This window comes from Chionomys nivalis, chromosome 26 (genome assembly GCF_950005125.1).
Source record: "Chionomys nivalis chromosome 26, mChiNiv1.1, whole genome shotgun sequence".
NCBI classification, from domain to species: domain Eukaryota; kingdom Metazoa; phylum Chordata; class Mammalia; order Rodentia; family Cricetidae; genus Chionomys; species Chionomys nivalis.
The window spans coordinates 17,831,310-17,846,763 of NC_080111.1; the positions used below are offsets into that span (position 1 = coordinate 17,831,310).

The 15,454-nt window shown below is 44.2% G+C and overlaps 2 protein-coding genes across 3 annotated transcripts in view; one reads left to right on the top strand and one right to left on the bottom strand.

Moving 5' to 3' along the window:
* The window catches only part of Lrrc17 (leucine rich repeat containing 17), a 30,276-nt gene extending 22,540 nt beyond the window's left edge, over positions 1-7,736 (bottom strand). The window contains exon 1 of the mRNA XM_057758552.1: positions 7,327-7,736. The gene's annotated coding sequence lies outside the window, so the exon portion shown is untranslated. The remainder of the gene's footprint in view (positions 1-7,326) is intronic.
* Fbxl13 (F-box and leucine rich repeat protein 13) overlaps positions 1-15,454 on the top strand; it is a 143,774-nt gene that overhangs the window by 78,014 nt on the left and 50,306 nt on the right. For both annotated transcript variants that reach the window (XM_057758550.1, XM_057758551.1), the window contains exon 12: positions 7,257-7,386. In XM_057758550.1, coding sequence (XP_057614533.1) covers positions 7,257-7,386 — 130 coding nt within the window. The remainder of the gene's footprint in view (positions 1-7,256; positions 7,387-15,454) is intronic.

Sequence of the window (15,454 nt, forward strand, 5' to 3'; positions counted from 1 at the left end):
ATTTATATGTAATCATCCTCTTAGGAGCAGAGTGTTTTTACATTTTCAAAGTTCATAAATCTCTTAGTAAAATTTTGTTTTGGTCAGAAAAACGTTTTAATAGTTACCTTTTTAATTGTCATCATTAGTAGCAGCCTTTTGGACTCTGTTTTCCGTATACTTAATATACTAAATGGTTCTTTTTGGGTTGGAACATGAGATATAGGTTATCTTTTTAAACTTTTCTTTTAGAAATGACACAAACAGAGCTAGATAATTATTTCTAAATAAGAATTTGTGAAAAGCGTATCAGACTTGTTAAATATTATTTCCTCTTTCAAACAAGTAGTCTTTTTATTTTTTCTTTTTACCCAATACTTGGAGAAGAATTCTTTGTTTAAAGTGGTTGATGCCTCCATTTTAAACTTGTGTCTTTAATTGTAGAAGAAATATGGGTCGAATTATTTCTGCTCTTTGGAATTCAGATCTCTTCAAGGACTAGTTTGTAGTTAGTCACAGCACGGCCACAGTGTCTAAAGTGAAGAGTATTTGTTGAAGAGAACAGACTTCTGTGTGTAAATGTATGTGTATGCATAGATGATCTTGACATGTCATAATATGTGATGTGTTAGTCACTGAGTAATCAGGCTTATAGTATATTTTATGTATTAAGATAAGTATCATGCTTTATCATGGATCATAGCATTTTTTTCCCACATAAAATAATATTCTTCTCCCTGGCTAATGTTTCTTCGTGATTTGTGTTATTTTTCGACACAAGCTTTCCGTGCTTGGCCTAGGCTGTCCTCAAACTTGCAATCCTCCTGCCTCAGCCTTCTGAGTGTTGTGATTATAGGCCCTATACACCTACTGAGCTGAATCTTTTAAAATCTGCTGCTGGCATCCTTCCCTCTGCTTCCCTGTGTTTCTGCTTTCTGTGGACTAACTTTAGGAACCCCTGTCTCTTAAGCCTTTGTGCTGCTGGATTTTAGTTGTGTTTTATGTGTAGCATGTAGCTAACTTCTATTTCATTTTTGGTTTTTCAAGACAAGGTTTCTTTGTGTAGCCCTGGCTGTCCTGCAGCCAGCACTATAGGCTAGACTAGCCTTGAGCTCAGATCCACCTACATCTGCCTCCCTAGTGCTGGGATTGAGGGTTGAGCCACTGTCCAGCTACTAGCTATTTTATTTCCCTTCTCTCTCTCTCCTTCTCCCCTTTAGACACTTCTTACTATAAAGCCTATGGAGGCTCAGAACTCACTCTGTAGCTCAGACTGGCTTGAACCTGTGGTCGTCCTCCTCTCTCAGCCTTCCATATGCAGGAATTACAAATGTGAACCCCACAGCTGACTCCCTCCTCTGCTTTTCAATTTTAAACATTCTTGCTGGCAATATGTTCAGCTGCTCCTTCCCACTGGGTGAGTTAGTAGATTGGCCTGGCTATGAGTTGAAAGCAGGTTTGGGAATATTTAGTTTACAAATAATTTAGTGGAAAAGATAGAAAAGTTGAGTTCTTTCTATTCAGTGAACATTCAGACTGAAGTTTACTTGATGCTTATGATTTTTGTCATATGAAAAAACATGCAGTAACTTATCTATTATAAAAATACATTTCGTAATGACTGTCTATTTTTGTTGTGTTTTCCATTGTTCCAAACATGCTTGGGTATGCAAAACTCTTCTTTAAACTGTAAATAACCAGAGAAGTGCTGGCTGTTGCTGCCTGCCACTCTTCTTCATCTCTTTCCAAAGAAATCAGTTGCCAGAAAAAAGAAAAAAAAAATGATGGTTGCCCTTAATGGCAGCATTGATTTGCCAGATTTATTTGAGTATTTTTCTTCCCTTCTTTGGAAGTTAGTTTTCTAGAGTTAAACCGAGGGCTGCCCACAGCTCTTTCTCACTATCATTTGTGGGTTTCATGGAGGGGTATGCCACATGTGTGGGGAGGGTTGGGGCAGCTTGAGGGACTCAGTTTCCACCGAGTGACTCGTCAGGCTAGAACTCGGGTCCTCAGGCTTTACCCACAGAAAATACCTTTTCCTGTTGATCTGACCCGCAGACCCAGCCCTTACTCCAGGAGCATCTTTGCCTCACACTCTTTCCTGTTACCATGGTCTCGGCAGTCCTCTGCCGTTCTTCTTGGCGCTACATCTTGCCCGGTCTGCCTCTGGTCTCCTTTTCTCCAGTCTGCTCAGACTCAGGCTGCAGGAAGAGTCGTCCTACAACAGTCCTATCTGGTCCAGACTCTTCCCTGCTGCCCCTGACGCCACCATCTACTGTCCCTGACATCATCAACTACTGTCCCTGACGTCATCGTCTACTGTCACTGACGTCATCAACTACTGTCCCTGACGTCATCATCTCCTGTCCCTGATGTCATCATCTATTTCCCTGACGTCATCATCTCCTGTCCCTGATGCCATCAACTACTGTCCCTGACGCCGTCATCTACTGTCCCTGACGTCATCTGCTGTCCCTGACATCATCATCTACTGTCCCTGACGTCATATACTGTCTCTGACGTCGTCATCTACTGTCCCTGACGTCGTCATCTACTGTCCCTGATGTCATCTATTGTCCCTGACGTCATCATCTACTGTCCCTGACATCATCTAGTTGACCACACCTGTGTGGGTTGTCCAAGCGAAGCCCTGAGCCCTGGCTTTATCCTTCTTCCTGCTTGTCTTCCTTGCAATGGGGAAGCCCTTCCTTTCCTGCCTAATTCTTGGCCTCTTTAAGGGGTGGCATCCCAGAAGACCAGTGGGTTCTCCTTTCCCTGCTCCCCAGTGGTCACATACTTATTTACCCTGTGGTGATAACTACAATGCACAACTGGAACAAAACTATTAGGTTTTTGTTTTTTAGAAGGCGTGTGTGTGTTGTGATGATTGCTCAGGCTGACCTCAGCCTCCCAGACAGCAGGCACTGCAGGGCCACATTACTGTGTATGGCGTGGGCTTTGTCCATTAGTGGGTCCTTCTGTGGTGCCCTGAATGGTGTGTGTTCATTTTATTTAGATTAATTGTCCCCCTTTGACTTTCGTTTTCCTTATACCCCAGGGTTAATCTGTTATGTTGTCTTACCAATGTCCCTCAATTAGGAGTGGCCTCGGCAAGCTGCCATGCTCCCTGGACACCTCACGCTCACTCTCATTATGAGGTCACATTTTCCATTTAGATTTTCTAGAGAATTCTGCTTCTTGAAGTCAAAGAGCCCCAAACTCAAAGAATCTACCTGCAAATTCCCTTCTTCCTAGACTAGGCCTTGTCTTGGTGGTTTTGATAGAAATATATAGATAGAAATTTCCATTTGAATATATGGTATTTTACTCTTTCTAACAGACTCCCTCTGGTGTTGAAAATGGAACATAAAATCCTTCAGTTCTTCAGTGGAAATGAAGTAAAAAGAAAGAAAAAAAAACAATTTCTGTATTTTCATAAAGATTACACTAGTAGCAGAAACTAAAAAGGAAACCCATACCCTCAATAAAATAAGTTATCAAATAATTAGGAAAAGAGAAAACACACCATAAATAGTCTTTCTCAAATCAGAAATGGAATTATCAGGGCCCTGTGCTGAGAGGCTGTGAGCCTGGCCTTTGAAAGAGAAACATTTCTTTACGCAGCTCCAAATGAAGTATCAGTGATGAAGCGATCTGCCACGCTTTCCCTGTAGCCAGCATGTCCCCACACTCTCGCAGCTGTCTGTCCGCAGCTCTGAGATCCCTAGAAGGGGCACAGGGCGCTAGGATGCCCTTTGCACTCAGAAGTCCCTGAGCTGCCACTTTGAAGGGAAGCTGGCTAGAGACCTCAGCCTGGGAGCCATGGAGCCATTTAGTCCAGCAACTTCTTGTCCTCAGCAGAGGCTCTTAACTTTCAGCCAGCGACTCCTGCACCAAAGGGAAAGCAATCAGGTGTCTATGAGGTTGTGTATGTCTAGTCTGTGTGTGCACACACACATAAGTGTAAGCGTGTGCGTGCAGAGCCTAGTGGCGACTGATGCACTGAACCGGAGTTACAGACACTTGTGAGCCACCTGACACGGTGCTGGGAACTGACCTCCAGTTTGCTGGAGGAACAGCAAGTGTTCTTAACCACTGAACCATCTCTCCAGCCCTTGTTTCTGGTTTTGATGGTGTGAGAATCCTCTCTGCTTTAACTGAAATCCAGGGGAACACAAGAGATGGCTTAGGGAGTGAAGACACTGCCCTCCCTACCACCTGAGTTCAATGCCGGGGATCAACATGGAGAAAGAACCAGCTCCCCAAAGATGTCCTCTGACCTCCACTTGAGTGCTGAGAAACACACACACACACACACACACACACACACACACACACACACACACACACACACACACAGTAAATTCTCTAATGCTAAAAGGATCTATAGATTTTATAGATTACCAAAACTGTAAAAATAGTCAAGGAAGTCTCTTACTTAATTTTCATTTTTGATATTTACTAACTGATCATATGGGTTCAAAGAGGTAGAATGAAAGGTAATATATATGTATATACACACACACATAAATACTGACATGCACACACAGGCATGCACACACACAGATACTGACATACACAGGCATGCACACACACAAATACTGACATACACACACAGGCATGCACACACACACAGATACTGACATACACACAGGCATGCACACACACATACTGACATACACACAGGCATGCACACACACACAAATACTGACATATACACACAGGCATGCACACACACAAATACTGACATGCACACACAGGCATGCGCACACACACACAGGCAAATACTGACATACACATAGGCATGCACACACACAAATACTGACATGCACACACAGGCATGTACACACACAAATACTGACATGCACACACACAAATACTGACATACACATAGGCATGCACACACACAAATACTGACATGCACACACAGGCATGCGCACACACACACAGGCAAATACTGACATACACACACGGGCATGCACACACACACAGATACTGACATACACGCAAGGAATGCACACACACAAATACTAACATACACACAGGCATTCACACACACAGATACTGACATACACATAGGCATGCACACACACAAATACTGACATGCACACACAGGCATGCACACACACACACAGGCAAATACTGACATACACACACGGGCATGCACACACACACAGATACTGACATATACACACAGGCATGCACACACACACAGATACTGACGTACACATAGGCATACACACACACAAATACTGACATACACACATAGTCATGCACACACACACAGGCAAATGCTGACATACAAACACGGGCATGCACACACACAGAGATACTGACATATACACACAGGCATGCACACACACAAATACTGACATACACACAGGCATGCACACTCACAAATACTGACATACACACAGGCATGCACACACACACAAATACTGACATGCACACACAGGCATGCACACACACAGATACTGACATACACACAGGCATGCACACACACAAATAATGACATACACACACGGACATGCACACGCACAAATACATACACACACAGAGGCATGCATGCTTGCACAAACACACGCAGACATGCATGAGTAACACATACATGCAGTAAATTAAAAGAGCAGTATATTGTTATTTTGGAAGTAGTAGTAGCAGTAACAAGGCACAAATTCTCAAAGTCTGTTGTGCTCCTTTTTTTTTCCAGTGGTCAGAAATAACCCCCTTGATGACACTGTCTGATCTGAATACTCATTTGCTTTTCACACTTCTCAATGGCAACAGTAGATGGGATCAAGTTCACAGATAGGAAAACTGAGGGTCAGGAAAGCTAGAAGCCCCATAGTTTTCTAATGGGTTCCAAAGAGCACTCCTAAGTAAAAGATGCTCTCCTTTTCCTTTCCTGCCACAGGATAGGGAAGCTGCAGTAAGCATCAAGGCTACAAGTTCTTGTCTGTTTTCCATGGTGCTGTACAGCCTGTCTCACAGCTCCTGTCTCCACTTTAGAGAGCCCTTAGGACTGAAATCTCCAGCTCTACTCAGTCCACAGTGGGACGGGGAGGGGGCGTGTCTTTGGATGTTAGAGAGTTCTCTCTTTCCAGGTCCAGCCCACTGTCACTGTGGTCCAAAGGCTTCCTTGGCTCTTCTGTGGAATCTCATGCACACAGCCGTTCCCAGAGGGGAACGTATGTTCTCAATCAGTAATCCACCACGGAATAGAAGCATTAAATCATATGGGCTTGGTTTTCAAGTTTTGGACTAAATCTAACTTAGAGGCAGTGCTTGCCCATCTCATCTCCTGTTTATGTGAAGACAGACGTGATCTGCAGGCTTTATGGGAGGCAGGGGCATTTTCTCCCCACTCCCAGCATCCTCATTGCCGCCAAGCAATTGCAGATTCCGAACTGAGAGTTGGTAATTGTAAGAGCAGGCAACGAGAGTCCTCGTGTTTTTGAAGAATGCCATGCTTTGGAGGGCTTGGAGGCTCGACCACAGCATGCCCTCAAAACCCTGGTCCGTACATGGCAGCACAGACTCGTCCTAACTCTCTCCCTTTCTTCTGGAAGCTCTCATTTTGGTCATGGTGGCAATGACATATTTCCTCTGTTTCAACTCGAGTGAGACTGGCAGCCTCCTGTGTAATTTTTGTTCTTCTCAAGTGCTGCCCACTTAGTTGCTCATGTTCTCAACCCACGCTTAAGCCCTGGATGTGTATCGGCCTTGATTATCTTTAATTATCATAAGGAAACCATTACAAAATTGTGCATGTCGAAATCTCTGGTTTTTAAATCATTTTCTTATCAGACTCATTTTCGGAGCCTTCTTTCCATCCCAAATCCTCAGCACGCTGGAACAGTTAATTTCCATTATATATTTATAAGAAGTTTATCTTTCTCAACTTTTTGCAAATTAGTTTGGCAAAAGTAAGAACGAAAAACAAGAAGGTAAACTCTAACTTGGGTTTCAGCAAGAAACTAACTTTCAAACAATGTGCATGCAAGGCTCCTCCTACCCCCAGACAAAGTCTTATTCTGTTAAAGTTTCTTAAAAACCTACCCAGATATTCTTTCTTTTCCTTTGAAATGCAACTATGCACGGTCTGCTCTAGTCCTAAATTCTTCACTTCATAGGCAGAGGCAGCAATTGTTACCGTTTGTGAGGAGGGGGCAGGAGGAGCCACAGCTTTAGTTCTCTTTGTCACAGTGGCTCGGGAAAGATGGGAGAAAAGCTGAAGTCTTCGCTTTCCTTCCTCCCTTCTCTGCCCCACACTCCAGGTACTTCCACAACTTACAGAATCTCAGCCTGGCTTACTGCCGAAAGTTCACGGACAAAGGCTTACAGTACCTGAACTTGGGGAACGGCTGCCACAAGCTCATCTATCTGGACCTTTCCGGCTGCACCCAGGTTTGCCTCCCAGTCTCAGGCTTCTCTGCCTGCCGCGGGCGAGGACGTCCTCCCGAGAGCCAGCTGCATCCAGCCCTTGTGCTGCACTGATGCCGTCCGTGCACAGAGCCCAGCATGCTCTGCTGAGGTTTTAAATTACACGATCACAGCTGCTTACATTTTCTCCCGGGTTGCTACTATAGGCGCCTGGCTCCTGTCCACAGGCGCGTCACATCAACAAACAGGCAGAGCGCATGGGATGATGACACAGGAAGAGCCAAAGCCTCCACAGAGCTAAGAGCGAGTGGGGTGGGGACCATAGGATTCCTGATAAGTCGAGTCCCCGTGGGCTTGGCTAGGGGTGAAATAGACAAGTCCCACAACAGTGGCTGCAAATGTTTAAAGCTGCGTTGCGCTCACGCACCAAATATCGTGAGGATTCAAGGTCTGCGTGGGAAATGCTTTAAGATGAAGGAACTGGGATTAGGGAAGTTGGGCAGGAAGCCAGGTAAAGCTGCAGACACTGAGCATGGCCCACAGCATTTACTGCCTCATCTGTAGTTTCTCCTGCTACCCATAGTTTCCATGGATTCAAGCTATACTTTAACTGATTTCCTTCCATGTCTCTGTGCATGTTTAGATACTGATGTCTTACTGTGTTCTTTGTAACACAACCTGGTGAGAACTAGCTGAAATGAATGTCTACCTACAGCTCGCTGTGGTTACCATTTATTGGCTTGTTCTGTATAAGATGAGACTACACCCCACACAGCGGCTCTCTTGTGTGGGTTTTGTGCCTGCCCACTTCCCACGGGTCTAGGTGGCCAGATCAGTTGACCAGTGCATCTGACAGAAGCCTATGGCGCAGGTCAGGGTAGGAGCACCTGGAGGCGGGAGCTATGGGGCAGCGGATGGATAGGATTCTCACGTAGATGCGCTGTCGCCTGAGCGCGGTTTCCAGTGTTCTGGGTGGGAGAGGGAAGGAGCGAGGCCTCGGCTAAGGTTGGAATGTGTAGAACTTTCTGGAAACTGGCCTGCAATGTGCTTCAGCCCTGACCAGGCCTTAAGATGGAGGAACCTTTTCTCCCTCAGTCTGGCTACACCTCAGATAGCTTCTTGACCCTGGACCTCTGGTGTCTCTTTTTTAGAGCGCTTATTGAGAAGACGTGGAACTGTAGGAACTGTACATCCTTTCTCTTCCTCCTGTGAGATGAAAGCTTTGAAAATATCTTTGTGGTGGTTTTTCAGTCTTCCTCCAGGATCTGGGAGCTGTCCCTTTGACGTAATCACATCAAAGAATCAAAGAAGATAATGTCTCATCTCTCAGTTTCTGAGGAGGGTAGAACCCTAACTTAGACGAGGACCAATTAGGAAGCACAGACATTCCTCTCTCAGAGAAAAGTGTTTCCAAATACAGAGATCACTTCTTGTGCTGGACACATTCCATTGGCCAAACTCCCCTCTGGCGCTTTTCTAGCCACTCAGTCTAGACCTTAAGCCCCACCTGTGGGCCTTACCCCTCATTCCTCTTAGGTTCCATGTGGGTGTTTATTGTAGCCACAATATACAATAACACACGCACACTTGTGCACACACATAACCATACACATGTTCATACACTCACACTCATGCATGCATGTTCTCATCTTCGGTCTGCAGCCCTTCTTCTGTTTGATAATGTCCCCAAATGTGCACTTACACATACGGTGACACCCGTAACTCATTGCCCCCTTGACTTTAGCTGCTCTTTAAATGTGGTCCGGATGTATTAGGGCTCAGTCAGTAAACCTTGCACATGTGCTGACCTGGGTTCAGTCCCTAGAACAACATCTTTTAAAAAACCATGAGTGCTAGTGCCTCACTTGTAACCCCTACCACTGGGAGGCAGGGAGAGAGAATCTCCGGGCTTGCTGGGCAGCCTGCCTGGCTAACCTAGTCACCAATCACCAACATACAAGGGGAGCACCAGGCCAGTAAGTTAAAAAAAAAAAAAGATGGTTGTTGAAGAATTGTACTCAAGGTTGACCCCTTGCCTCCACATCCACACATGTGTGCACTTGCACACACATATGTGAACATGCACATATGAACACAAATATACACACTCATACACACATACATGGCATGAACACTAATACATGCACACACTCATACACATGCACACATGTGAACATGCACACATGTACACACATGAATACAAATGCACATACTTATATACATATACACAAGATTGAAACTCTCTTCCTAATTATCTTTATTTTGTAAATCTCAAACCACAAGTGTTTGTTTCTTCTGTTCATCCTTTCTCCATTTCATTTTGTTTGTGAATCCAAAAGAGATTTAATTCTTGATTTCAGGGGCACTAGGAATTGAGTCATTTCAACCAGAATCCCGTTGGATCACTGGGAGTAAGAAAGGGGCCACACTAAGTATTGATCTCATGGGGGGAGTAGCAATGTAGCTTTGCAAAGGACCCTGCGAGCTTCATGTTCATGATTCTGAGAAGTTATTCCACCCCTCAGGGGAGGTCTGCCTGTCTGCCTCCTCCACTGAGTTTTAAATAAGGAATCTAGGAATTCACTGTCTTAATTTCCCCATTAGAAAGAGGTCCTACTAGGTCTTGGCTGGAGTATTCTGAGAGGCTGGTTCATCTTAGTCAGCAGTCTTGAAACTGTTCTGGATGCTGGATCATCTGGGACATCTATTTTCGTTGGTGTCTGGTCCCCTTGCTCTGAAAAGACAAACTTTTAAAGGTAACAAACATATCTGTATTAATACAAGTATAGACTATGTGTTGTATACAAGCTCGCCAAAGAGTCCCAGTTTTCTCAACATTCCCCCAAAGATAACAGTGCCCACAAATAACAGGCAGTAGTTTAGAGAACTCTGCTCATATTCCCAAAAGATGGGCTATGGATATTTATTATTACATAAGAAGGGAGTTGGCTACAAGTTGTTATTGGTAATAGTCAGAAAAAAACTGAACAAAGGAGATTAAATTCAAGGATCTTTTTCTGAAAAGAAAAATGGGAGATAAATAATATGATAAAAGGGAAGATTATTGAATCTACTTTTAAACTTAAAAAGCAACTACTAGTCTTTAATATTTCACATTGGTGTGGATTTTGGTTTATTGATACAAATTTAATATTTTTGTTGTAATGTATGTGTTTCTACTCTTTAAGATATTTTTGTATATTGATACAAATTTAAGGTTATTTTGTTAGAACCTACTGCATCTACATTTCTACTCCTGTTTGGGGTATTGTGTTTATGCAGCTCATTTAAAATGTAATGTATAAACACAAATTAATAGTCATCTATAATAGTTACACCTATAGTCATGTTGGATATGTTTTCAAGGTCATGCACAGATAAATTTAGATGGTCTTCAAACACTTCAAAGACCTACAGAATATGGTTTTTAATATTTTTAATAATGTAAGGCTTTTCATGACAGTGAGACACATCTGTTCCTTTCAGTACCAATTTACTTCAGAGAAGATGACGGGCATCAAAGAAACTCCATATAGAGTTTGCTTTCTTTATGACAAAAACTTACCAAAGAAACTGCCCTTGTCTCAATTACTGACAACTACTGTACAAACTGGGCCAGTAGGACACAAGAAAGGCATATTGAACTTTACCTAGACAAGGTAGGACAGTCCTTCAAAGTTCCGTGTTTCAGAGGAAAGTCTGTCAGAGATGCTAGGCCTGTAGGCCAGAGTTGGATGCCCCAATGTTACTGGGGAACTCTGGGTGACTCTCTAGGTAGCCCAATGTCCCTATCATTAGGAAAATTTCACCCTTCTGGGGTCTCTGATGGAGTTGAAGACTAGATAGTTATAATCATAGTCTTCACTAATTGTGATTAAAAAGTCAAATTAGATGTAAAACTTTAGACTCACCAAGATAAAGATAGATAATAGAATATTATCTCTAATTTCGCCAAAACAAATGGACTGGACGTTGTAACTGCAGTTCTTACTTGGTAAATGTTTTTGTTGTATGTAATCTTACTGTGTTAAAGTTGGAACCTTCCTTTTTAATGAGACAGAGAAAAGAGGGGAAATTCTGTGGGATGATCTTTTCACACTGCAAAGGTTTGTTGCTATGATTGGTTAATGAATAAGCTGACTGGCCCATAGCCGAACAGAATAAGGTTAGGTGGACGAACTAAACCAAAAGTCCTGGGAATGGGGAGAGTGGAGTCAGTGGGTCACCAGGAGACATGCTGGAGGTCAGCTTCAGCCACAAGCCACGTGGCAATGCAGAGATTAATAAAAATGGGTTAATTTAAGTTGTAAGAGCTAGCCAGTAATAAGCCTCAGTTATAGACCGAGCATTTATAATAGGAAGGAAGGAAGGAAGGAAGGAAGGAAGGAAGGAAGGAAGGAAGGAAGGAAGGAAGGTTCTGTCTTTGGCCCAGGGTTTCTAGTGCTGTGACGAAACGCAGCGTGGGGAGAACAGGATTTACCTGAGCCTACAGGTGCACAGCACAGTCTGTCACTGAGGGGAGCAGGGCAGGAACCTGGCATCAGGAGCTGATGCAGAGGCCGTGGAGGGACACTGCTCACTGGCTTGCTCCTCGTGGATCAGCCTGCTTTCTTAACCAGGACCATCAGCCTAGGGATGGGCTGGGCCCTCCCCCATCAATCACTAAATTAAGAAAATGCCCCACAGGCTGGCCTTCAGCCCAATCTTATGGAGACATTTTCTCAATTGTGGCTCTCTTTTCTCAAATAAGCTTGTGCCAAGTTAATAAAAGCACTAAGCAGGGCAGTCCTGGAAATTAGAATATCTTTCTTGTGCTTAGAACTTTTCCATAAGACATTATACGTGAGTATACACCAAGAGGAAATATCTAACCAGACAAAAAGACACCTGGACAGCGTTCACTGGTGATTGCCAGTGTCTGCTGCGTGGCAGGCATAGCAAGGGCAGAACAGCATGCTTTCCTCTCAGGAAAGAAAAAAACTTGGGATTGACACAAAGTAAGCCAGGGATGAAGCTTAAATGTATCGGGAAAGAATGTTAGTCACACGTGTGAGAGAAAACAAGTATGCAGTGGGGAGCCATGGTGCAGAGCAGAGTCAGTTCCGTGCGCTTCAAGAACGGTCCTCGTTCTGACGGACACAGGATTGTCAACCAGTGCCAAATCAAGGGAGCCCTCTGCTCATTTCGATTGGCTAGTGAAAATGCCTTGCCTTGCCATTGAAATTATCAATTCTAGTTATAAGATTTTTGACTTCTAATTATTATTAAAATTGTGTGTGTGTTTTGTGAGATGTAGGAGGTGAATGCACACTTGCCACAGTGTGTGTGTGTGTGTGCGTGCGTGTGTGTGTGTGTGTGCGCATGGGTAGGTCAGAGGATATTTGGTGAAATTGCTTTTCTCTTTCTACCATGTGGATCCCAGCATTTGAACCCAGGTTGCCAGGCTTGCAGGCTATGCACCTTTACCTGAGGAGCCGGCTCACTCGAGGAAGATTTTTCTTATTGAGTATATAAAATTTGAAAATATATAAAGAAAAAAGTATGTTTAAACTACTTGAAACTTCACCACTCAAATAACAAATTCTATCAGTATTTCATGGCATAGCTTTCTGTTATTCTCTGTACACGTCTACATTTCTTTAAATTAAAATGTATGTTATAGAGTACACACCTTTCATTTAATATCTTATAAAGTATACAGCTTTCTTCTGCATTAAATATTTAGCGATAATTTCAGTAATTGCCTAGTATTCTGTTCTAGTTTTCATTTATTTAATTACTACTCATCACCAGCCTGTGGTGAAATCCCTTATGGCCATATCTGCTGTGAGATAATTCTTTTGTACACTGTGAATATGTCTTGCTCTCATTAGTTAATAGGAAAGCAAGACAGAATGAAGCTAGGTGGGAAAGCCAACTTGAAAAATGCTGGGGAGAAGAAGGGCACAGTCAGAGAGACAGTGGGGAAACAAGATGGTAGAGAGCAGGTAAAGTCGTTAGTCACATGGCGTGCGCAGATTAACACAGATTTAGGTTATCCCGATTCAGTGTTCCAGTGCAGTTTTGTGACATTTATACAGCAACAGACACAACCCAGTCTTCTCCAACGCACTGGTGGGGACGTGAGTTAGCAGCTGCAGCGCCGTGGAGAACTCTCAGGGGCTGTCAGATGCAGTCTTGGATGCTGATGGAGGAGAAGAGGATTTTCTTGGGTCAATGCCTCTGTAAAGTTTTTATCTGTTTATCAGGTATTAGGTCTGACAGATCTGGGTGGGGGATGGCTCTTTAGGAGAGATTGTAATTGGGTTCTGCAGCATCCCACGCTGCCCGTGTCACGGAAGTTCTAGTCCCTTAGCCCTTGTGGACCCAGCTTCTGCCCTGACTCCCCATGATTCACAGATATTATACAGCGCCATCAGCGGCCCTTAGTCTTTGTTGAATGACACTGACTCTTCTTTAAGCTGCGGTTATCAAAGCAGTGACCAAATTTATTTTATTTTGAGCCTGATTGCAGGGTTTTCTTTTGGTAAAAATAAAAAAGATCTCTCAATTTAACGACAAGATTGCCAAGACTGAAGGGAAAAGCTGTAACTTCACATGGGTCTGAACAAGCTCATCTTCCACCACTACCTAAGTCGGCTTCGAATGTACTGTGGCTGCTGCTGTTTGGATAGAAAATGACCCCCATGGACTCGCTCTCAGCTGGTGGCCCCTGTTGTGGGAGGTTGTGGAACCTTTGGGAGAAAGGACTTAATCGGGAGAAGTGGGTCTCTGAGGGCGAGGTCGGGTGGGCCTTGAGGTACAGCCCAGCTGCTTATGTTCTGTTTCTGTTCAAATGTGAGCATGCAGCCGTCACAGATTCTGGGGCCCCTGAGTGGTCGGCCACCCCGCCTGCCCACCAGGATGTACCGGATGTTCTCAGACTGTAAGCCCAGCCAAACCTTCTTGTTAGACATTTGATCATAGATAGCAAGAGGAGGAGGTACTGAGTGACAGCCCACCAGTGGTTCCAACACTGCAGAAGATGAACCGAGGCTGCTTCTTGCTTTGCTGATGCTGACATATTGGGGAATATCATTTTAGGGTGTGTGACTTTTATTTCTGCTGCCCTTGTTTAACTCTGTGAAGCTGTGAGTCTTTGCCTGTCTAAAACACCTGATGGTCTAATGAAGAGATGGACGGCCAATAGCGAGGCAGGAGCAAGGATAGGAGAACGGAGGAAGGGGAGGAGCAATGAGGAACAGGGGGAGGAGGACATGGGGGGCAGCCACCCCGAAAGCCAGCCCCCAGCCAGTCACAGAGTAAGAGTGAAGTAAGACACAGCAGTAAGACAAGGGAAAAGCCCAGAGGCTAAAGGTAGTTGGGATGATTTATTTCAGTTAAGAAAACCTGGCAAGAAGTTAGCCAAGCTAAGGCTGGGCATTTATAAGAAAGTATAAGCCTTCAGGTGATTTATCTGGGAGCTGGGGGGTGGGCCCCCCAAAAGCCCAAAGAGTAAAAAGTGAAAAACAAGAGCATCACATGGCACTGAGACCTGACTGGGTTAGAAAGAGAGCCTTATCTGATGGCTGTGTGCTCACGTGTGTATGGGCGTGCGCGTGTGTGTGTGCGCGTGTGTGTATACGTGTGCATGTGTGAGTGTGTGTACGTGTGCATGTGTGTGAGTGTTTGTGTGTATGTGAGTGTGTGTATGTTTGCATGTGTGAGTGTGTACGCGTGTGCTCACATGTGTATTGGCGTGTGCATGTGCATGAGCGCGTGTGTAGGTGTGCATGTGTATGTGCACGTGTGGGTATGTGTGCATGTGTGCGTGTGTATATGCGTGTGTGCGCATGTGTGTGCATCTGCATCTGTGCATGTGTGTGCATGGGCTCACGTGTGTGCGTGTGTATGTACGTGTGCATGTGTGTGTGCACATGTGTGTGCGAATGTATGCATATTGCAATACATTTCTGTTGAGTATAAGTAGGAGTGAAAGGCTGGCTCATCGGGTATACATAGCTTTAGTTGGTATTGTTAATGTTGTGAATTGGTCGAGCCAATCCCAGCGCCTTTTTCCTCCCTAGAAAAGCCAGAGATGTGGTTTCTTCAG